The sequence below is a fragment of the Aulostomus chinensis genome, chromosome 12, assembly GCF_037954235.1.
Source record: "Aulostomus chinensis isolate RoL2024-O1b breed Wild chromosome 12, RoL_Achi_v1.0, whole genome shotgun sequence".
In the NCBI taxonomy this organism is placed as follows: Eukaryota; Metazoa; Chordata; class Actinopteri; order Syngnathiformes; family Aulostomidae; genus Aulostomus; species Aulostomus chinensis.
The window spans coordinates 13,282,644-13,306,495 of NC_141331.1; the positions used below are offsets into that span (position 1 = coordinate 13,282,644).

Sequence of the window (23,852 nt, forward strand, 5' to 3'; positions counted from 1 at the left end):
AAGCCTCCAGTGAGCATTACAAACTTGGCTGTAAGCAACGCAACAAAAGTTTCGGGTCAAATTGTAGAAGGAAATGCAGAACGCAGAGATGCAGTGTTGGCGAGCGTCTTCAGCCATGAGTTGGACTTGAAAACGATACGGTAATATTCTCTAAGATCAGATAGAATAAGATCAATAGTGCGATTTATTGCTCTCCATGTGGCCAGTGATTAATCACACAGAAGATGATCAGAAGGGTGAAACCTGCACGCTCATATGTGCTTGTTCTACACGTCTGTGCATCAGAGGGAGGAGACAGTAGATAACAAAGATCGACCTACGTAAGGGCTCAAGTGACCGTGCCTCAATGAGGCCTCTCGCTCAGAACCACAGCAAAAGATCGTCTACATGGTGAAGCACCTTTGGATCTCCGTTAACCACCGATGCTCTTAAATCCGATTCAAGTGACAAGTCATGTTCAGTGTCATGCACTTCGCTCGTATCCACGTTACGTAAAGGCATTTAGTTCAAATTTGGTAACCAACAGGATGTGCTACTCCATGACCCATACAGCTAATGTAGCTGAGTCCAGTGTTTGCTTCCATGGTTGAACAATCAGACCGGAACACATTTTAGTCTTACATCAAAATATCATGCAACTATATAATGTCTGTTGTGTTGCATATATGTGAATATGTATATGACTACATTCAGTATAGGCATGAATCGGGGGCTTAAGGGGATATAGTTACCAGTGTTGGCTAGTAATCCATAATACACAAAGTATTTTTCGCAGTAATTAGTATACAGTTACTCCCCACCACAATGACTAGTTAAAAAACCTACATTTCACCACTACTTCCAAAAAATCCAAAAATAATTCCACTTTGAACTTATATTCATTCCAGTTGTGCATGTGGGTGTCACCTGACAGCAGGCAAGCTCAGAGGATAGACAGAAAGTGTCGAGGGGAAAAGACGACATGATCCTAAACTGAATGTAGGGAGTCGTACTAGGATCCCTTTACTCTGTGAAACACATGGCCTCCTGAAACAACAACAACACGAAGGTCCACACCCCACCAAAGAAGAAGAGGGTGACAGGTGAGCCAGGTGTGCTTCTCATTCAGCCTCCTGTGGATTCATATGCTGCTTATGTGGGCTGTAACAGGATGGTATTTCAACAAATTACCAGCAGGAAGTTAGAAAAAAAAAAGAAGAAGAAGGAGATAAATTGTTTTGGACAGCAGTCATATAACACTTGAATCTAAATTGCTTTGCAGGGTAGTCTCATTCACACTGGCACTGACGATGAAGGACAGAGAAGATGACAACCAGCTCATCAGGAGCAGTTTGGGTTTGACACGGTCTCTGGACAGCAAGGGATCGGACCAGTGACCTTCTGATTACACGATGGCTATGACACCTCCACATCCATGCTGCCCTACATGGGTGAAAAATAGTACTTTTTAAAAGAATACAAAATAAATCAATTTATGTGAGAAACAAGGATAAAATTATATACTATTTCTGTGAATCTGAGCATTGTGTGAAACATTTGGGACGATGCTGCTGCTGCTGCTGATCGATAATATCTTTAAATAAACTACTACCAAGATTATAGATAAACTGCACCGGAAAATGAAAAGAATCACATTCAATAAATACCACTCAATATTTCAAAGATGCATCATTTGTAAAATTCCGGGCAGGTTCAGATTTTGAAAACAACAAGTTGAAAACTTTGGGGGTTTTTGTCACTTTGTGTCATTCTTTTTGTGCAACAGAAAAAATTGTATATTCATAAATAAAATACAACAAAACAATACAAGTTTAATTCCTTCACCACGCAATGTTTAAACTTCGCCTTCTTTCGCACCAACAGAGAACAGGCCACTGCTAACATCTTATTCCCAGATGAGCTGATGGTACAAACAAGGAGAGCATCAGCAGATAGCCTACCAGTGAGCTCAGTTCTATACAGCTTCTAGCCTGAGAGAATTTCAGAAATGACATCCAGGTGAAACTGAAGTCAAACACGGAGTTAAGGGCCTCTCTTAACACAATCCTCAATCCCCACCCTCAAGCTCCAGCTCCCTCGCTCAGTTAAATATGGCCGAACACCACAGACATAATCCCGTGTACATTTGCAGATCAAACTTGTCATGATAAGTTAAGGTTATGAAACGTTTGGTGAGAACGACGGCTCAGCGGCAGCCAGCGGGAACTCGACACTTTAGGGCTTAGCTCTGTCGCTGACAACAAATCCTTAAAGGTGGCTGAGCAGGCAGGCAGCACAAGCAAAAAAAAAAAACAAAAAAAATCTAGCCCGAGAGAGGACAGGAAAGGGGAGGAGAGACCCTTCATCCCACTCCGCTCACCCCAGTTAACCCCAGGAAAAACACACGTACTGTACATGGCACTTACACAGTAAACACACTGTGGCTGGAGGCTTGAACAATTAAGCCCATTGACAGAATTCAAACCGCTAGGAAATATTACAAAATACGTTTAATGCAAGAATGCAAGTTGTAAATACGTTGAAGCTTGTGTGTGTTTGGTTTGTACTTCATATTTCTTGGAGCGAGGAAAGAGGAGCGGCTTTTCCTTCTCTGGCACCTGTCTTACTTCAATAGCATGTTTCCACATAGCTTTAAATAAACCGTAAGTGTGTCTCTCTTTGTGTGTGTGAGTGTGTGTAGGACAACAGGAGAGTGACGGAAGGCAGAAACAGACAGGGGGACTCAGGTGCCCTCAGTTTCGAACCTATTGGTTCTCCTCAAATACATCATTCATTCCTACCAGCCAATCCCAGCCTGCCATGTGGCGCTGGCATCTCATTGGAGGATTGCCATTTAGCAAAGTGCTCTCAGGCGAATGATGGGCAGGGTCACGGGAATGGAAGTGAAATGTGGCCCCTAAAAAGCAGAGTTTTGTGGGTTTGTTTTCGATTTCCAACATTTTACATAGAACTTGGCAGCAGCAGAGGCAGCGGGCGGTCTTTGCTAAAAAAAAGTAGAGATGCAGAAATATCAAAGCCCAGATATACAGCAAATTCCTCCCCAGTTGATTTGATAAGTTGTCGAGGCTCGCCAGGATTTTGCCTTGACACCATCCAGTGTAGAGCACTGGGTGTTAGTGTTTCGCCAGTGTTCTCTGTGCTAATGGGTGATGTATGCAGCTTAGGTAGAGCCAAGGTCAATTACTGCACAGGTAGAGGCTTTTGGCTGTACTGTATTATTGCTTAAGCACACTCAGGCCAGTAATAGCTTCTAAGATTATACAGAGTGCCCATGGCTTGTAATCCACTAATCCAGTCCTTGGAATGGTTCTGTACCATACCAAATCTGACTTTTTATTTTATCAACCAGCTGCTTCACGTTGTTTTGATTAACACAAATGACACCTCCGATTAATCACCATTTGTAATATGAAATAAGTGCATCATAAAAAGAAAGAAGATGTCTATAGCTAAATTACTCTGATTTATGAACACAGAGAGAAATGCACACACACAAGCCAGCGGCACTGGAAAATAGAGGTGGCAAATGAGGTCATCTGGAAAATCAGGTGCTGTATGAGACAGCAAGACTCTCTCCGACAAGATGATTTGATGAGGTGAAGTGCAGGTAACGTGTGTCTAGGGCCGGCTGAGAGTCTGCTCAGGATTTACAATTTTCAATGAAAGTGCAAAGTGCTTTTTTTTTTTTTTCATTGTTGTTGTTTTTTGCTCTATTTCTTTCCAGGCTGATATACGCGTTTGTGTGTGTGTGTGCACGCACACTTCCATTCACTGATCTCACGTTAGAAAAAGGAAAAAAAATCTGAAAAGGTGTAGAAAACAGACAGCACAAGAGGACTTTTGTCACTGTCTGTGAGGACCCAGTCCATGAGGAAAATAAATCAGAATTAATCAGGACTTCGTGGAAAGAAAACACCAGAGCAAATATGTCTGCTGCAGCAAAGGAAGAATGACTGGAATATCCACTTTGGAACAGGCTGTCCTGCCTTCTGTGGTCTGTTGCATGCAGTCTGCGGGGCAGACACACACACACGCATATTCTGAAAGCGTTGCCTGGCTACAGACACACACACACAGTGCTGTCAAAGTAGACACTACCACTCTTTGCTAATGACTCACTTTAATCATACAAACCCTCATTTTTTTCATTTGAGCAGGAACGCGCCCGAGTGCATAAATATGGATGGAAATGTCAGAGCATTTAACAACTGTACGCTATTGTTTACAATCCTCAAAGACACACATCCAGTTAAAAACCACAGCCAGAGAGAACATCTTCGTTTCCATCACACATCAAATATATTTTATTTTCACTTTCAAGAGGGACAGCGTGACAAAGGGAGGAAGCAAAAATTAAAATGTGGGATTGCCAACTGCTGCCTCAAGACACACACACACACACACAAAAAAAAATCATAAAGTGCTGGAAGAGCGAAGAAAATAAAAGATACATATAAAGGATGTCCACTGTTAGGGTTGTGAAGCAGTGAAATCGAGGGGATTTTGGGATGGACAGGGACTGAAGTGAACTCTACCTGTGAAGCCCATGAGCGCTCCCTCTCGCGCCTGCTGCCTCAACCCCTCCACGTCTTTGTAGTCGATGTAGACCAGGTCGATAGCCTGCAGCCCGAATGCCTTGGTGGTTACAACCACTTTCTGCCTGGCATAAAGGAGCTCCCTGGCATCCTTAGTCCGTGTGGCACCTTAGTTAACAAAAGAAAAAGGCACACAGTCCTAGTCGTCAAAGCTATTTTTTTAAATATCACAAAAAAGACACATGAACTACATCAGTTCAGCTACCTCATTTGAAGGGAATAAACTGCATTTCATCAATAGATGGCGGTATCCGCAACGCTACGCATGGCTGTAACAAAGTAGAAGAGGTGGACTACGAGCAAAAGGTCTTGAGGAATAACTTAATCAAGTTGTAATCGTTCTTTCAAGCGAGTATCGGTCATGATTGGGAATATCTGGGAAGATTTAGCAGCAGAAACAGCGGGTCGATAAAGCTGAGTTAAAGATTTGCTATGTCAAAACTGTTTCCGGAAAGGGGGGGGCGGGGCTTCTAGCTTCCATTTGCACATTTATGGAAAAAAAAAAACTACCGTAAGTGAGCTAAAGTACTTTTTGGTGAAGGTATTCTTTGCTGTTTTAATCAATCTTTTCCAGTACAATGCTCAGGTGAGTAGTCAACGATACCTTGACTTTGATGTAAGTAACATGTCAAAATCACAGCAAATGTGCTTGAGGTGCGGGGGACGTGTCACCTTGTCACACAATCACGCGTGCCTGTGCCTCTATTTTCAGGTGTTAAAAAAACAAAAACAAAGCCTGCAGTCCTTTCAATCATTTCTTTAAAATAGGTTAGAGGGAAGTGACCAGTGAGGGATATATAAACAAGATAGGCAATTACATTTTTCTGATTTTTACAATGTCATTAAACCTGGTGCAACAAATCCATAAAATACAGAATGCAGAGCACATCTTTGGTGAAGAAATATCTAGAAATGGATGGGAGGAGGAAAGGAGGAGTGAACTACCTATACTTGCACAAAAGTCATCTGAGCCGAACACCACGCCGTCATGGTGGAGAGAAGCCTTGGGAGCTAGTCGACGGATTTCCTCACACACCACCTGGAGAGAATATTACAGGCTGACAAACATGACAAAAAAAAAAGAGAGAGAGAGAGAGAGAGAGAGAGGGAGAGAGACAGAGACAGAGAGAGAGAAAGCGAGCTGCTGGATATGGTATAAATGCTACTGAATAAATCAAATTATCCTGATGTGAAAAAACCATCGGCTTCTGAACTATAACAGCTAGAATTTATATTGAAACCTACTAAATCTGTCGTGCTATACATGAACCCACTCCAAATATACATCTCTAGAGTAGTAAAACATTCATTAATCTGTATAGTTTAATATTCTGAATCATATAATGATATTGCTACAATGACACTTTTACTGACAAATACAGTCTAATCTTATTTTTATCAGTAATTGTCAATAGCAAAGACCAAGGAACAATAAAAAGGATTTCTCTTTTTGCCGGCTTCCAAATTAACTCTACCACTAGCTGTTCCACTGTGGTGCTTTTGGACTTGTAACCTGGGGTCTAGTCTGGGCAAAGATACGTGTTCTCAAAACACACACACACACACACACACACACACACACACACACACACACACACACACACACCACCACCACCACAACCACCAAAACACACACACACACACACAAAACACACTGACCTAGAGTGGAGAATTAAAAGACAAATCAAAAGAAAGACGGACAGCTTGTTTCTCCCTCGAAATGCTCAAAACCATGCTTCTTTCCCCATGTAGCTGAACATCATGCTGTACTGTGTCAGGGTCTGCTTTGATTCTTACCAAAATATCATTAAGAAGTTTGAAACTATGATCATGTTAAAACACATCTAATTAAAAATGTCAGCATGTCTAAATAGACAGGCACACAGACTGAGAGAAATTAAATTTAGCTCATATGACCAATAATAATGTTTAATAAGATGTTATCAAGTAGGAGTGGCGCTGACACCAGAATTAATAAAAAGCATTTTTTTTAAGATGGTTATTTTGTGCAGATATTTTGGAAATTATTTGCATTCAGGAGGATTCAAAACATGTAAAACTATGAGCACATTAAGTATTTGTGCTCCACTTGTTTGTGCTGATGTGACAGGAAGAGAAGTGGGAGGGAAAAACAACAGCCTGGAATGCCTGATCTGACAAAATCTAGCACATTGCTAAGCTGCGCTGTTGTTGTTGAAATTGTTGTCTTGTGTCTTGAATGATTTGCTTGATAGTTTATGTACTTCTCTTTTAGGTGAAGTGCAGTATGTGAAGGAAGTCTGAAGGAGGAGACTAGCCTAATTTACTAAGTTAGCTCTGGTAGCATTAGTTAGCTCTGGTAGCATTTGTTAGCTCTGGTAGAGTCAGTTAACTCTGGTAGCATGAGTTATTTCTAGCAGCATTTGTTAGCTCTGGTAGCATTAGTGAGCTCTAGTAGCATTTGTTAGCTCTGGTAGCATTAGTGAGCTCTGGTAGCATTAGTTAGCTCTGGTAGCATTTGTTAGCTCTGGTAGAGTCAGTTAACTCTGGTAGAGTCAGTTAACTCTGGTAGCATGAGTTATTTCTAGCAGCATTGGTTAGCTCTGGTAGCATTAGTGAGCTCTGGTAGCATTTGTTAGCTCTGGTAGCATTAGTGAGCTCTGGTAGCATTAGTGAGCTCTGGTAGCATTAGTGAGCTCTGGGAGTGTTAGCTTCTAGGTGATACGGTGGAAGACATCACACTGGAGATTTGAAGCAGTATTTAACACGGATGTTGCTGTGTCCTTTAACTGTAGAAGCTGCAGCAGAGCTTGTTTAACTCTTAAGATTAGACAAACATTAGCCTGTTAACACTGTAACTTATACCATTAACACAGTAAACTAAATGCAGCCAAGGCAGATGTTAAATGTGTCTTGACAGCTGCAGTAGACAAGTACCTACACTTAGTGTACATGATTGGTTTATGAAAACCATGAATTATCATCATATGAAAAAAAAAAACATCATATCATGAACAAGTTTCTAAACATAAAAATAAAAAAAAGGATCGTTTCCACTCATCCTCATTTTCAAATACAAATACTAGGCTCTCTACATGTCTCTAGTTAATGTCTGGTTTGTTTCTGGCACAAACAACACTAAGAAAAACATAGTGGTTTGGTTTAAAGTTATTACTTCCTTTGGTTCGGTTACTTTTGTTTTTATGGTTACAATAATAGCCACGTAGTAAGGTTTTGGGTTCTGAAAGACAGTCTTGACTTGCTGTTGCATGTTAAACTTGTTACCACATCGACCTTCTTATGCAGAGTTTCTTGCCATTTATGGACATCATCACGTTTCCTCATTTGAACCAGTCATAACTGATGTCATAATGATGACTATTTAATGGGCTGACTGCTGGGTTACATCCACGTGTTGGGGAAAAAAAAAAAAGAGAAACTGTCCAAAAGCTTTCATTTTTTTAGATGCATGAAGCTCTTTGCTCTCCAACGTCATCTCTAATCCAAACTGAACAATGGACAAACAGCAAAATGTCTTACGCAAGCAGTTTCGAGAAGGTTGTTTGTAATTTACCTTAAAATTAAGCAGACCCACAGCAGTTTCCACAAAGGTGATCAGGCGAATGGGTTCTGTCAGTGATCGTCCTTTCAAGTGCTGCTGAAACCTGTCAACAAACTAAACACACAGCCACAACATCATTAACAATGGAATCAATTCTATCTAGTTTGTACATTCATATTAATTAGATATTCTAACATTGTTTGAATACATTTACTGCATTATTTGTGGAATTGGATGTTATTAGTAAGTGTCCAGCCTTTTCATCACATATTTCTGTTCAAGTTCCTGCTTTTCAATAAAGTATGAAGCAGGTGCCAGAGGCTTTATCAATACAACATTAGTTAGATGAATACAAAGAAAAAAAAACAACAAAAAAAACAAAATATACACACACAGTGATACTAAGCTGTTGTGTCAGAATGAATTTAAAACTTGGGATGCCAAAAATCAGCGGAAGGGAAACATAAACGATATGACACAGCTTTCAGAATCCACAGTGGGCTGAGATGGAGAGGAGAACATGCAAAAACTCACTTTTGATATGAATCTTGACACCTTTATTACCTGCACTGTTCCCATTTCAGCCCTTCTCCTGAGACGCATTCATGAGTGTTCAAATAGCAAAGAGAGAGAGAGAGAGAGAGAGCGAGCGAGCGCAGGAGAGTGGCAACAAAAGCAGGTGGAATGAAATATTTTACATTATCACCAGGGTTCCCCCCTTCGTCTGAAGACTTCTGCTCTACTTGTCTTCAGAGGCTGTTGGCAGCAACAGCTCACGATCCCCTGAGAGAGAGAGAGAGAGTGTGTGTGTGTGTGTGTGTGTATGTGTGTGTGTGTGTGTGTGTGTGCGTGTCTGTGTACACATGTAAATGCATTCATAAGCATGTGCATACACAACAACTACTAAAATGGAACAAGATTTGAGTGCCTCCTACATTCACCCCCCCAGCCCATAGCAGGGACACTGAGGCAACATTCCGAGTGTGATGTGACACTTTGCTGAGGCCTTTCTTCTGCACTACTCCTGCTAATATGCAAGCTCACCTAAGTAGGGCTTTAAAACCAAGGTTCATTCTTTTTAAGACCAAAGCATTCCGATTTTTTCCAACAGACCAGTTCACAGCTAGCCACGGTCTGCCAGTGGGATAGCCCAAATTCCAAAATCTATCATCTGGAAACACACAAAAGCCCCCGCCATCAGATATTTCCTTTCAAAGCCAACCTCCCTCCCAAAAAAAAAAAAAAAAAAAAAAAAAAGAGCGTGCAAAAGCTCAGGGTAGAAATGTCTAACTCCATGTCCCCCCTCCTTCCTCCCCGTCTTTGACGCACCAGGAAAAAGACAGATGTAAATAACCTCAGGTAGAGCTCTGCTATTTTTTTTCTAAATGAAGACAAAATATTCCCCCATGCTCGCACTCGCCGCTCTTATTCTCACAACTGAAAGCCTCCATTGAAGGATTTCTTAAAAAAAAAAAGAAGGAAAAAATAGGGGCAATTTTAATCATCTCTCCATTCAATCTCAGTTGGATAAATCATATCTGAGAGATTTGCATAAATACAAACCATCAAAGACTTTTCATCTTCAAAGAGGTTTTCAAGACCCAATAGGCTTTGTACTGTAATCATCTGAGGTCACAACCCTGTGGGAGCAAGGCTGCTATGGCAACATGAAAACTAACGCTGGGGGCTTAGCTTGGGGTGCGGGGGGGGGGGGGGTGTCTGAGGGGGAGTGTGAAAAGAGGGTGTAGATAAATCTATTTTTGTGACAGAGGAAACAAGATAGATATGGCCCATTGTGGGGAAACCTAGTCGCTATCACGCGCGGAGATTACCACTGCAACACTGTGCCACGCAACGGCTAACAAGACAGTGGCGGCGGCGAACTGAGAGCGCTGTTTGGACTCTGCTCAAGGAAACAAATTGAGCTCAATACGGCAGCAGTGGCTAAAGAGCTTCCAAGCCTCTCTGATTACATGTTTCTGTCCCTCCACTGTATTCTCCTCTTCAGCTATTATACACTTTGAGGGCCCAATTTACACTGTATAAGAGGTACCATAGCACTAGTTCATTGTTCCTGTGTCACATACAGCAACCATTAGCTGTCAATGGTTCTCAAAACTAGGACCCCTTTAATTCCCTACTGAATTGACAAAAAAAATATAAAAGAATGAACACCTCTTCTTGCCATTCAAGGCTACGCTACAAACAAGTCCTCAGACAATTTCACCACCCAATCCTGAAAAGAGAAGGAAGGAGAGATGGAGCTGGAGAAAGGAGGCAATAGTGGGACAAGTTTCAATTAATTTTCTTCAAAGGGGGGCCAGATTAAATGTTTCCTGCCTGCTGAAGTGTTCATTTCACAGAGGGGAAGCAGAGAAAAGGATAAGGGGAGGTTACAGAAGGAGGAGTAGAGGAGGAGGAGCGGGACAGGGTGCGATTCTTTCGGTCCCACTGCACACCAAATAGTGTGGTGGGCAAAGAATGCACACGGCTCCGAATCTGTGTGAGAATTGTCCTCAGACAAAGGAGGGAGTTACGCCTGTTATAGCCCAATAAGGCCTGTCAGTCACACAAGGGCTGGGGGAGAGGAGGAAGGCAGAGCTAAAGATTTCCACACAAAAGGAAACAAGCAAGTCCATCTTTTAGCGACAAATCAGTCTGGAGGTTCCTGTGCTAATATCAATAAAAAAAAAAGGAGAGAAAGATAAACAAGTGAGGGATTTACTGTGCAGCCTGACAAGAGTGGAGAAAATCAGACGCATACCTACAACGCACACGAAAGCACATGCAGACACACGGAGAAGCACGTGGGAGGAAGACAGAAAGTTGTAGGAAGATGAAAGTTGAGTATACTTGATCCAAGGTCCCATCCAGGCAGGACTGTTTAAGGGGCACAGATACACTGAAGACCTATATTAAAGACCCCTCCAGCTCTTGTTCCCACAGTGAAATCTTTAAGCTTCACTCTTTGACAGTTGTATTACTATGTTCCCATTCATCGAATTATACATCTTCCAACTGTATGAAAATCTTAAAGAGGCGGTCCTAAAAGTACGAGTCGTGACATCACAAATATCTTAGTTATGCTGAATTTTGGACCAGGATCAGCTTTTAAATTTGTAAAATGTGGAACTTTGCGTGCAGAAACAGGGCGAACTGGATTTATAGACTATCATGTGTCCAGTAGTTAAATATGTGACATAGAAATATTTGCATATTAATGTCATTTGGAATTTTTTTATGAGGAAGAAGAGTATCTGGTGTTTTAAGGATTTTGTGTGACAATTGTAAGTGATGCTGGTATGGTTTTTTGTTTTTTTTTGCACAATAAGGCACACAATATTTGTTAGAGTATTTTTGTGTATGTCTTAATACAAGTGTTGAGGGGATCTTAAATCACAATAGTCATATTTCCATTTCATTTTAGGCCAAATTTGAAAGTGCCATAAAACAGGAAAGGCGTTTTCATCCACTGTTTGTAGTGAAAACAACCAGCTGTGGATTTCCATCAGAAGATGATGGTATAGGGAATTTTACGCAGGACTGTAACAAAACAGTGGAGGAGAAGTTCCTGAACCCACAAAATAAATGACCCTGATCACCTAGCAGTGAAGAGCTGAGGGAGGTCTGGAGGAATAGTTTGGTTTCCACACCTGTTGTCGTCACTAGTAGACATGATCTCACACATCTTATTGGGGAAGATCTGTTCAGATGCCACGTAAGTAGCAGAGAGATGCTGGTCAGTCACATGAGATCAAATTCACTTTGTCAGAGTTTACACCCCAAAAAAGGGTTGTTCCATCTCCCATACCATGCATTTATTCTTTTTCAATAAAAATGAAAAAAAAATCTCATTACCTCTTTTTTTTTTTCCTTTGCAGTATTTGTGAAATGTATTAATGGGGACAAAACTCATACAAGCAAAACTTAAGTATAAGTTTGTTGGTTCCTTTTTAGCAGTTTTCTCTGAATGTGCTAATATCTGCAGAGAATTGATTTTCATAAACAGAAAATGTACAAAAGCATCAAAGATGAATTAAGTATTAGCACTTTACTGGTTACATTCTTAGTCTTCATAATAGTAAACAAGTTTGGTTTTAGAACTATAAATGAATGTAGGGGCGAGAAAAAAATGACAGAATGGAGGGGAAGCAGTGAACGGATAAATAGCTGAGGGAGAGGAGGGAATCAGGGAACACCTGTCAGCAATTACATGAGGAAGAAAGGGCAGTGTTCTAATTAAACCACTAGTTAAAAACTTCCTGCTCCTGCCCCAAGACCATATATATGTATGTGTGTGTTTGTGTGTGTGTGTGTGTGTGTGTGTAGGGGGAAAAGCCAAATTGAACAAATCTGACATTCTTCTCTTAATCACCAAAACATTGCTCTGGTATTTGTAGCGTTATGTGTTACGATGTGAACCGGCAAGTTAGAAAAGATAACACAGACTACAGCTTACCACTGTGAAGTGTATTCAATGAGAAATCAAAAATAAAACACAGAATTTTGAATTTAAGGTCAGGAAAGTACATTTCTACGGACACTAAAACAGCGAAGGAGACTGACAGTAACCTGGTTCCTCCTGGAGAGGGAACCATATGGAGCTGATCAGAAAGGCCAGAATTAATGATGTCACTGTCTCTTGACCTTTCAGGACCTGACATCCGTACAGCACCCCTTAATAGAAAGCCAGAGGGATGGCTGAATTCAAACAAACGCCTGTTAACTGGGGCACGATCTGAGTAGGCAGCTTGTGTGTGGGTTTTAATTATCATCTAGTTTTAAAGTTTAAATAAATGAGCCGTTAGCTATGATATGACACAATCGGTGTCCTGTAAGTTCAGCAAAGGAAGGAGGCACCTTTGTGTTGTTACAGAGAGCTATCAAGCTTCTGAAGCTAATCCAAAGAAATGTCATCCATTTCTTGCGCAGCAGCCAAGAAAAACAGCCCGTCTGTCCCCGAGTCCTGCCACAGGGATCAATTCCCACTTTTACTGTGAAATGGAAAAGTTTGTTATGATTGCTTTGAAGATTCCTGTGGTTTCCTCTTACTTCATGAGTTTCTTTAAGAATAGTTTTGTGTTTTATAGACCCACAGGTCGAAGACGGGAAGAAAAAAAAACTAGCATTTTAGCGGTGTTTAGTTTCTAGATGCGTTTTTTTGAACTTGTAACATGTGGGTCATTTCACAAATGAGAAATACAAAACTTTTTGAGCCACACCTAGGACTTAAAGATGGAGGAGGATTTGAAGCTTACCCACTGCACTTCCTCTGTGTCCTCAACTTTGGGCAACATGACAGCAGGTGGGAGAACTTCAGCCCCTAAGATGACCTGCAGGTCAGTTTCAGTTAAGCCACTGGACACCGAGTTCACCCTCACACACTTCTCTGTCCGGCCGAGGTTCAGTTCCGCCAACATCCTGGGAATGGTCTCCCTGGCTTCTGTCTGCAACACAGGACAGAAGTCTGAATTATTTCATGTGATGCAGTGTACTTTGGATGTATTACGCATCACTATTATGTGGTCAAAACTGAATACTGTATGTATAGTTGCTACTTGGAAAAAGCTAAAAACTGCTAAAAGGAATTCTGGAAACATTCTTTTAACTGCAATCCATCTACCTTACAATATTCCACAGATCAATAAAACAGAGGCTGCACATTCAACTTTGTTCTCTCAACGTGAGCGTTGTATGAGCCGAGCAGGAAGAGAGATGAGGATGACGGAAAAAAAAAAAAAATCAAAGAGGTCTACAGTCTCAATGTCTATCAGTAACATAGTAGCACATGCCGCTATATTCAAACCAGATGGCGGGTTACGTGGAGTGGAGAGGAGAGGAGAGGAGAGGAGAGGAACGGTCCGAGCGGTGAGTGCACAGACGCTCTCTGGGAGAAATATGGTCTGAGTTAAGAAACAGGAGGAAACGGTAGCTCAGGAGTTGTCAGCTCAGATCAGACACCGGAGCCGTTGAATGTTTGTGCTGAGCGAGATGTTTGCATTGGTTTGTCAGATTCCGCTAATGCAATTGAAAAATATATTCAAAGAAAAATACGCTTAAACCGTGAGAGTGTGTGTGTTTAAAGGAGGCTTTGGAGTCGTTATGTCATTAAATGTAAATTGTGGTGAATGTGGCGTCTTGACATGAGAAGCTTCAGTCTTGATGATGTAAACACTTTTACAGCCTAACCACAAGATCATTAGTAGACAGAAACTGTAGCCAGGTACAACACGATGAGCCAATGTATCAAAACATCTGTATAAACCTCAGCAGACTAGATTCAACGTGTATTTAGAGATATGAGAGTTTATGGGGACACTTCAAAGGTTGCGGGAGAGCTTCAGAGACGATACAGCTCTGATCTCCTGGAATGCAAAAGTGCACTCGATATTATGGACACCCCTCCAGTATCAATAAAATGTGGTATTATTGTCAACGATTTGCTTGGATTTAATGGGGGTCATAAGCAGGCTGGATCGCTGTGTGTCTCACTTTTAATCTCATTGGGTGAGGCACAACTTGTGATGACTCAAATTTTACAGTAGCGTCTCTTTTGCGCCTTCTTCCTGTCGCGCTCGTAAGTCAAGAGAGATCTGCGACTGCATCTTGGTAACTTAAAACCAATGGAGCGATTTAACAAAGCTGTACTTCAGCATTAATAAAGCTGTCTGTCCATCTGCAGAGAGCACTGATTTGTGACCACCACTGGCCACTACGTGTGCCAGGAATCGCATTGATCCCAATGAACTTAAAAAAAAAACAAAACACTGATACGGAAATGATCAAAAAGCATGGTTTATAGCATTCACAGATCAAATAGTCTTGAGAGGATTTAGGCTCTGATATACGGGTAACCTGCATGCTGAAAGTTATTTTAATGTAACTGGAGACGGCTCATTGCAAGGATTGTCAGATGCTCTTTTTACGACAGTATTTCTGTAACCATGACACTAAGATTGGCTTAAGAGATGGCCAGCTCACTGAGCACTTTTCTTTCATCCCTCTAAAGTAAAACAGATTATTCTACCAGACACCTTGACCCCTATGGGCTCCGCTACTCCAAGCTTGAATAAAGCCCTTTGAAAAGGAGATATTTTACATTAATGGACAGCCATCCAACAAGTTGCTTCAAAGCTCTCTCCCCAATCACCTGGTGTCCCACGGAGAGCTCGCCCCAACATCAGCTCCATCTCCTCTTTGATTCCCTCCATCATCTTCATCATTAGAAGTAGACACACAGGCAAGCAGGCGGGCAAGCAGTCAGCCAGGAAGGCAGCGCTGTCAAACGCGTAGATGCACACGAGAAGCTTTTCAAGTGCAGAGCAGCTGACCTTCCAGGAGAGCGAGGGCAGCTCCTTAACACAAACCCTGAGCCTTGACGCTCAGGATCCTACAGAGTCCTGTGTACACTTGACACAGCATGGCTGCTGCCTTGTAGACACCACATCAGACTGGCATGTCCAAAATGAAGCTTTGGCCAGAGTTCAATGAGGAAGATATATTCCCTCTCACTTTCTTCTACTGGGAATTCCTGCTTTCATCCTTCTCCAACCTACTCCATTATTTCTGCTTTTCCACGCTGTCAAAATCCCTTCCATTCATAATTCCAATGTCACTACCTCTGACCGGTGTGGGTTTTTTTTTTCTGCTAGCCAATCAGCACCTGGTTATACCTCTTTCCATAACGCTGAATCTGTGTCGTTCTCTTGCTCAGACTGATGTATGTGCAACCCCACTATGCTAAGATTGCTCATTCTCTGCTTGCTACTGGTATTTTCCTTCATGTCATATTCCAATTTTACATTATCGAGAGAAATCCTTGAGGGTGATTGCAGTCATGTTATCTATGATTGACCATCAGCTGCAAGCGATGCAGCTCCCGCATTGCAAACCCACCATACTCCAACAGCTGGAAGCCTGATGCTCCTTCCTCCAGCAACTCTGTCACAGTGCTGGCCATCAAGACAGTCATAGCCTCATCTAAAGAAGATACACTGACAACAAGTGAAAGCTATTAATTGCTCTATTACAACCTCCGCACCATTTTGGACTGAAAAACATACCAGACTAAGCGGCATCGATGACGATCAATGGCTCTACTTAATCGAGAGTACTTCAATGTCTTTTGTTCCGTAGATGTTATTTTCTGACTTTTCCACTGCTTTTATTCAGTTCAAAATGGCGGCGGGGGCTGCTGTCAATAAGAGGAAACGAGGTTTTCCCTTATTTGGCTTCTCATCTCTTTGCTTTCTCCCATAACACTCAAACTTGCTTGTCCCTCCAAGCCCCAAAAAATTCAACACCACCAACTTGTCCCACACTATCTAACATTACTCCCAAACACTTATAGCATCTGACTTTGCATGTGCAGAAAAACCTATATCAAGCAGTTACTTATAGATTTCACCTACGCTTTTACAACACCACCCACTCTTCTGAGTACACTTCTACTTTTAAAAAAATTCCTGGGCACTAGGTTGTTCAACGCTTTTTTTTCTTTTCCACAAAAATTTCTATCGAAGCATAGAGAATCATGGCTCCAACTGTGAGAGGTTCTGAATCATGTAGCCCCTTAATATGGAATACTTCCAAATCTTAGTCAGACCACTAATTCTTTACACATCAGAAGAATTCCTTTTTGGCTGCCATCAAGACCACTTTAAACTAGACTTCTATTAACCTTGTACAGATGTACCAGGGTCCCACTGGTGTCTGACATGCCTGAGCAGAAGGTGTTGCTGAGCATCTTCTCATTTAGAGTGGAAGTCCACTTAATAGTTTAATGTGTCTTGTCTGCAGCACTCAGCATCCTTGCTGACTCTGGCTCACGGCTCTCCATCCATGTATGGAGACACTGCTAGAAATGTCATAACATCAAAATGTCATAATCAAGATTAATACATGGACCTATTACCTCACATCTATAATATGGCTGTTCCTCATCCAGTTTCATTCTGTCCTTATAGCAGTTTTGGTTATATTTCATGATTTTGATTAAATCTACCGTACATATTTTCTTGTATATTTACTTTGAATACATTTTTTACCTTTGTGAAATGTTTTGAAATCTAAAATATGTTTCCTATTAACACACTAAAGCAGAGGAAAAAAATCCCAAATTTTTGCATATTACTGCACACATTTTGTGCGATTTCTATGCCTCGCACATTTCCTCTTTTTTTTTGTCACTTTCCATTTTCTTTTTTTTTCTACCTTTTAAGAACTGGCATTTGCATCCTGCTGTGCACCTCGCAATGGCATTTAAAATGAGCCGTAGTCTATGGCAGGCAAAGACTGCCTGCCTGCAGAAAGACTGTACACATTTGTTCATCAGTCTTAAGCGCGCACGCTTGTGTGTGTGTGTTTGTGTGTGTGTGCGCGCGCGCGTGTGTGTATGCAGGCTTCAAGTCATCATGGATAGGATTTGACAAGTGACACGCGGCACTCCACTACGCTGGTGTGAGACGACTGTCTAATTCAGGCTATGAAGATGACTGAGACGGAGGAGAAGGAGAAGGAGGCCTTTACTCTGTCAGTCGGAGGCACACTGTGTTATCCGTTATCCTGTCAGGGCAGATAGCAAGACATAACTAGCAGGATAGGGAGGAATTTGTAAGTCATGAAATCCGCTTGTCATATTTGGTCAAAGCTGACAGGCTGAGGGGGAAAAACAGATCGTTTATACAACTATTTCCACATTTTAATTGGTTGTGAAAACATCTTGGGTTACATTTTACTACTAGATTGGAATTATAATACAAAATAAAACATGCCTTTTGTGAGGGGGAAAAAAAATACAACACTTACCGGTACAATTCCAGGTTCTTTCCTGAATGTAGTTAATTCCCACGACCTTACCAAGTTGCCATCCTCTTATCGGGAAATATGATTGAGGGGGATTTAATGGAGTATTAAATCCAGTCAGAGAAAGCTCTACTGGTATTGATCAGACACACAAAAGAGGTAGAACAGCTATTCCTCACTTAAAATCATTTTAAGTTACACTTTTTTGATACTTGGTTGAAATTTATACAGCACCGTGCAATTTATGTCAAACCATATCGAATGTATCTGGATTGAAATCCAGTCAAAGCTCATTTAAATGTCAATTGCGTGAGAGCACTCTGATCACCTTACAATGTTTTGCTTTTTTAATAATATGTGGGATGGTTTTCTACAGCACCATGTAACCTTACCAGCACCCCAACTTAGACCAACAAACACTGGCTTTCTATTGGTATTAGCAGATATACAAATTCAGATGATACTGGAAACCTGTGCATGTAGTAGGAAAGATTCAGTGAATGAGATTTGAATTTGTGTTGGGAAATCAATCCATTTGTCAAAAGATAAATTTGTTTATTCAAGCCCACATGCAGATCCAGTTGCCTCTAACTGTGTCAACACTGACAGATCAGTTGATAACTATACCAACACGACGCAGAAGGTATTTGACAGAAACAAACACATGCATATGTCCAGTATAAGAAGGGTAACCGCAGCAAGACAGCTGATCGCCAAGACCAGCACACTAGGTGGTTTGGAAGCAGCATGCGCAAAGCTTTGACTGCAGCCCCCAATACACTGCAGTGATCAAAGCTCAATATGGCAATTGTCTCTGGTTCAAACAGCAGAAACACACACAAAATAAAAGACAAAACCATGACTACTAAACTCTCCCTGATCACAAGACAAATTTGAGGGGTCACCAAGCTGAAAATAAACATTGTTAGGAAACTAATACATTTCTGCAATATATATTTTCTTATTTGAATCTTTTGTTTGTGATATGAGTCTTTTAAATTTTGTATAGGCCGGAAAAGTTCTAAAGTAAACCGATCTAATAGAAATCTTGCTTGAACTGGCTGCTACCTGGTGTCATGTGACCTTGAGTGTTTGCAAACAGATTTACAGTATGGCTTCATTTTTTGTGGTCAAAAAAACCAGAGGTCAAACCACATGAAACACTATCGAATAGGTATATTCAAATTATTTTCATTTTTAAACATTTGTTTGTCTTTCTTGGTGTGAACCTGGCATATGACCTTTTTAATTCATTGGTAGAACTGATTTGATGAGATTTGAGTTTTCTCTTTTTTTAATCTCTCCGCTCATAAAAATAAAAAAGCTACAGCATTAAGAGTCATCTTGCTATATAATTATCCACACCTGCTACAACCTTGCACTCCAGCACAGTCAGGAATCTGCATCAGTACGTGTCTCAACACCAGATTCTAATCCATTCACAAAATGGTATCCCATTATCTTTCTTCGCGTGCTCACACATGTTCAGTATCTCTCCTCCCATTCTTTCATATTTGCCTGTTTCCCTTAGCCATCCCAAGTCCTACTACATTACTTGCCGATGTATAAACAGGAGTATATCGTGAGATTTCTGTTCTCTATGGCTTTTTCCATTCTGATAATTATGCTTGCTCCAGCCAGGAACCCAGACATTGATCCATGTCCTCAGTTATTGAGTTTCCACACTGAGGTGTGCGGCCACGCTAGCATAAAATGGAAATCACGCCATATCTTAGTATTTTCCAATTCCTCACATGCCTAAATATACTTGCCTTACTCTAAACCCTGGTAACACACTGCAAAATTGAGCTTTTTTACAAGACTACAACACGCCTTCTCCATTTCTAAGCAAAAAATGCTAATTGCAGCGCTGTCAACACTCTCCTCTGCACCCTGACCTCATGTTCCCCTATCATGCCCTCCCAAAGGACTCCGGCAGATACCAGACACATGACACATACACAAAACTGTGACGGACAGTAAGGACTGGAATGGAGTGTTTATGATCCAGCCAGGACAGGAGTTATTTACTGGCTGAGTGGCTCACAGTCCGTTCGTGAATTTTGGCAGGCTGACTGAGAGTTTCTCTCAAGTCCCCCGGGTCCTCTTAGGTGTCGAACACACCATAAGTTCACACTCATACAAGCACATACACCAGGATGTAAATACATCCACATAGATACAAATGTTCAATATTCATAATTCAACTGGCTAAGCAATATTTCCCAGGAGCTCTTTCTGTCAAGAGTTTAGTCATTTGAATCCACTTAAATGGAGAGCGGATCTTTCAGCGTCCTCTGGAATAGAACACCGAGCACTGAACTGAGGTCATGTATCAGTTGACAGTTGGCTGCATAATTTATGTAAAGTTGAAAATCGCAGGTGTCATACACAGTTCATGCATTGAACATATTGACTGCACTACAAACAGGAAAAGGTAATAGCCCATAATAATGTCATCCACTCAACAGCATGTCATCTTTAAGCTCAACTTAGCCACTCTCACTGCAGCAATAAAGGTCTATTTCTGGATCACTGGCTCAGCCAGTGACAAGTGGAAGATTGATGTGCATCGATAGTCAGGTGTAATAGTTAATACCACAATTAATCAGGCACTGCCTGTTTTTTCTATAATTTTCAGCAATCTTCAAACCTCCTGTCAATAAAACTTTGAAATATCAAATGTCTTTGGTGGTTGTGTTTCTATCAATTTTGCACAGAAAGCCTGCAGGAGTAAAATTAAAAATCCAACAATCCAGGAGCAACCAGCGTCTGGTTTCTGCAAGGGCTCAATAAAAGCCATTGACAAGTAGAAGCTTCATGCTATACATCAAATGATGAAAACAGACGATTCTACATCAAAATTACACTCACGTTTGCTACACCAGGCTTAATTTCTACGTGGCACTGTGACTTAACCTCAGCTTGTAGATGTCTTCAGGTCAGGAATCTTAAACATGTGAAGTCTATAAAAAGATCTGACCATGTGGGTTCTAGTTATTATAGTTTTATCTTCTATGGCAAAAAATCAAAATGAGTTGCCTCGTGCCATGGTAACAAGATTTAACAAAGACTCACAGTTTTGGCAGAAACCCACCACTAAGTTCTGAGGGTTTTTTTATTACTAAATATGAGCTGGATCAGGTCAATCGACAAGGAGGAGTAACGCAAGTGTCAATAAAATAAAACCATGACCTCTCCTGTTGCCACACTGTAGTTAATCTACCCCAAAATTAACTGTGTTCTTCCTTTGCCCACACCTCACCTCAGCAACATAGCTGGTAAAAATCCACCACATAGTTTAAATGCTAGCAGACAAATAACACTGCAAACATGAGGTAATTAAAGTCATTTGAGCGACGTACAGTCAGCATTTTCTGAGTGTAACTGGCTGTGGCGTGTGTGCTTGATAGTGTGTTTGTCTGTCCCTGCATATGTGCACACTTGTGTTTGTGTATATTTGTGTTCCTGCAAGTCTTGTGGGCTTTTGTGCATTTGCAGGCTTATGCTAGTGTATGAGAGGTGCTCCCCGCCATGTCAGCCGCGCCACCATGCCATCTGGAGAGGAAATCGAGTGTGAAGTACAGTATAGTTTGGGACCAAGCTCCGTGGCAGTGGCTCAGCAGTTACTTCATTAGTTCCAAATTTCCAGGGATTAGGACAGAATCTCTAAGGCAGAGAGGCAGGAGGGAGTCAGAGAGGATGGAGGGACCCATGTGGGGAAATCACGCGCACGCACACACACACACACACACACACAAACACACACACACACACACACACACACACCAGGAGAAATAGTGGACCATAGGGCACTAAGAAACAGATAGAACATGAGAGAGAGAGAAATAATCTTAACCTCAAGGACCCCGGAGAGGAGAAAGGAGAGAATGAGAGAGTAAAAGAACAAGACAGCGAGGGAGAGACGAGGACAGAGGACAGGTGTAGCCGTCAGTTCCGCTCAGGGGTTTCAACCTGCCCTCCCTCTTCCTCCACCCCACTGATCATACAGATATGATGATATGTGTAAGAGTGTTAGAGCAGTCAGCCTTGTCTTCCCTCCCGTCTCTCCTCCTCCTCCTCCTCCTCCTCTTCCCTACGGGTCCACGGTGACAGTTAGCAAGCTCTCTGTGGCTTCAACCCTTTAGCCCCTCTCTCATCTCCTGGCTCCTTAAGCAGTCTGCATCACTGCCAAGTTGGAGGGCAGATATTTTTTGGAGTTTCTAGTGGCCTGTGATTCAATAGGGCACTTAAATTTTTAAGGGAATGAAACAGACTGATCTTCTTGCTGTACCTTCTTTGAAATAAATATGCTCCGCTTTCTAAGGTGAAGGTGACAGATCTAGCAAAGCATAAAACAAGAATACAAGTGAACTACTCATGCATACACAGGAACTGAGCTAGCAGTGTTTACTGAATGAGTGGTTGGAGGTTTTGCAAGCCAAGGCCCTACTTTTCTTACATTTTCTCCTCTTAGAAAGTATAATCTGATGTCATTAAAGATAGGTTATCACATTTTTTTGAGTTTTTAACATATAATGGGTATGGTCTACAGATGTCAGTGTGTCAAATGTCAGATGATCAGACATGCAAAAAGCACCTCTTGCGTACTACAATGTTGTGCATGTCTGAAATCAAAGGAAAACTGCACGCTTATGAGAATCTCAGGCCTGCAGACTGCTTATATGATCGTCTGCTCCAGGAACAGCACACCACACCCACAAAAGTAGAAAAACGGGAGCTCCAGAAAGCTGGTAAATCACAAGGCCTGTGTCTTTTGTTACCGACCATTCTGCTCACTGATATACTTTGTTGTACATACTGTTCTCGAGTGTGGATGCAGGAGGAGCTGACACACACCGATGTGCTGTGCAGGTGTGTGGAACGTGGACTTTGGAAAGTTAAGGTACTGTAGTGCTTACACTACACGTCTGTGTACGTCTGTGTCAGAGTATAATTGGGGATGAATCAAGCGGGTTTTCCTCCTCTGTCTTTCGTGTCAGGTCTTCATGACTAAGAGGAGGTTGTGTGGTTCTGAGGGCACCCAAAGCTGCCTGGCATCCTTTTGGATCTAGAACCTCTCTGTTTTACTCTCCACAAATGTCTTTGTTCCGTTATCCAAGTGTGCATGCTTATCCTGTGATTTCCTGCTGTTCTATTGAATGGTCATGACATCTTTCAACTTTCTTTCAGGTGTGGAGGAGGTCAGGAACCTAGCTCCAGCTCCTGAATCTGAATTTTTTTTTGGATCATACAACATGAATTCAGGGTCTTTAAAGACTATAATCCAGAGTATTTGCTGAGGTTGAAACGCTAATCAGCAGCCTTGAATGCAATGACACAGTTTGTATGCAACAGATATGTTTTTGTACACAGTGACTTTGCTGGACTACTCTTTACTCAAAGCATCCTTTGCAAGTCTGGCCTTCCTGAGAGAGATCAAACTTTTCCTGAGCTCTAAGCCATTAAGTTCATCATCAAAAGACTGTTTTGGACAGTTTTTCTTTTTTGGAATCGGACTGTCTTACCTTGTATAGTTTATAAAGCCCCCCGAGGCAAATTGTTATTTGTGTGAAATTTGACTGGAGCATATTCTAAAAAGTACACACACACACACACACACACACACACACACACACACACACACACACAACACACAACTTAGAACTAGAAAGCCCCTGAAAACCAAAAGTGTTTATCTGGCAGGAAAAAGAAGTATCATCTCATAAGTAATGGTGGAACGGAAGTACACAACATCACCTGTGGATTTCTGATTGCCATAGTGGAAAAAGAAGCTGAGCATGTGAGAAATGAAGAAAGGGGTCCAGTAGGACAGGAGCAGTCAGTATTGAGTAAATCACTGATGTCCATTTCACACAAAACCCATAATACCAGACAGGATTTTTGCAGTC

General features: G+C 41.5%; 1 protein-coding gene across 3 annotated transcripts in view; it reads right to left on the reverse strand.

The window, feature by feature from the left end:
* The window catches only part of clybl (citrate lyase beta like), a 93,443-nt gene that overhangs the window by 5,862 nt on the left and 63,729 nt on the right, over window positions 1–23,852 (reverse strand). For all 3 annotated transcript variants that reach the window (XR_015118724.1, XM_086220258.1, XM_086220259.1), the window contains exons 3-6: window positions 13,395–13,583; window positions 8,149–8,250; window positions 5,541–5,634; window positions 4,536–4,703 (exon numbers count right to left, since the gene is read on the reverse strand). Coding sequence is in view for 2 of the 3 variants with exons in the window: in XM_086220258.1 (XP_086076384.1) it covers window positions 4,536–4,703; window positions 5,541–5,634; window positions 8,149–8,250; window positions 13,395–13,583 (553 nt within the window). In the remaining variant the exon portion in view is untranslated. The remainder of the gene's footprint in view (window positions 1–4,535; window positions 4,704–5,540; window positions 5,635–8,148; window positions 8,251–13,394; window positions 13,584–23,852) is intronic.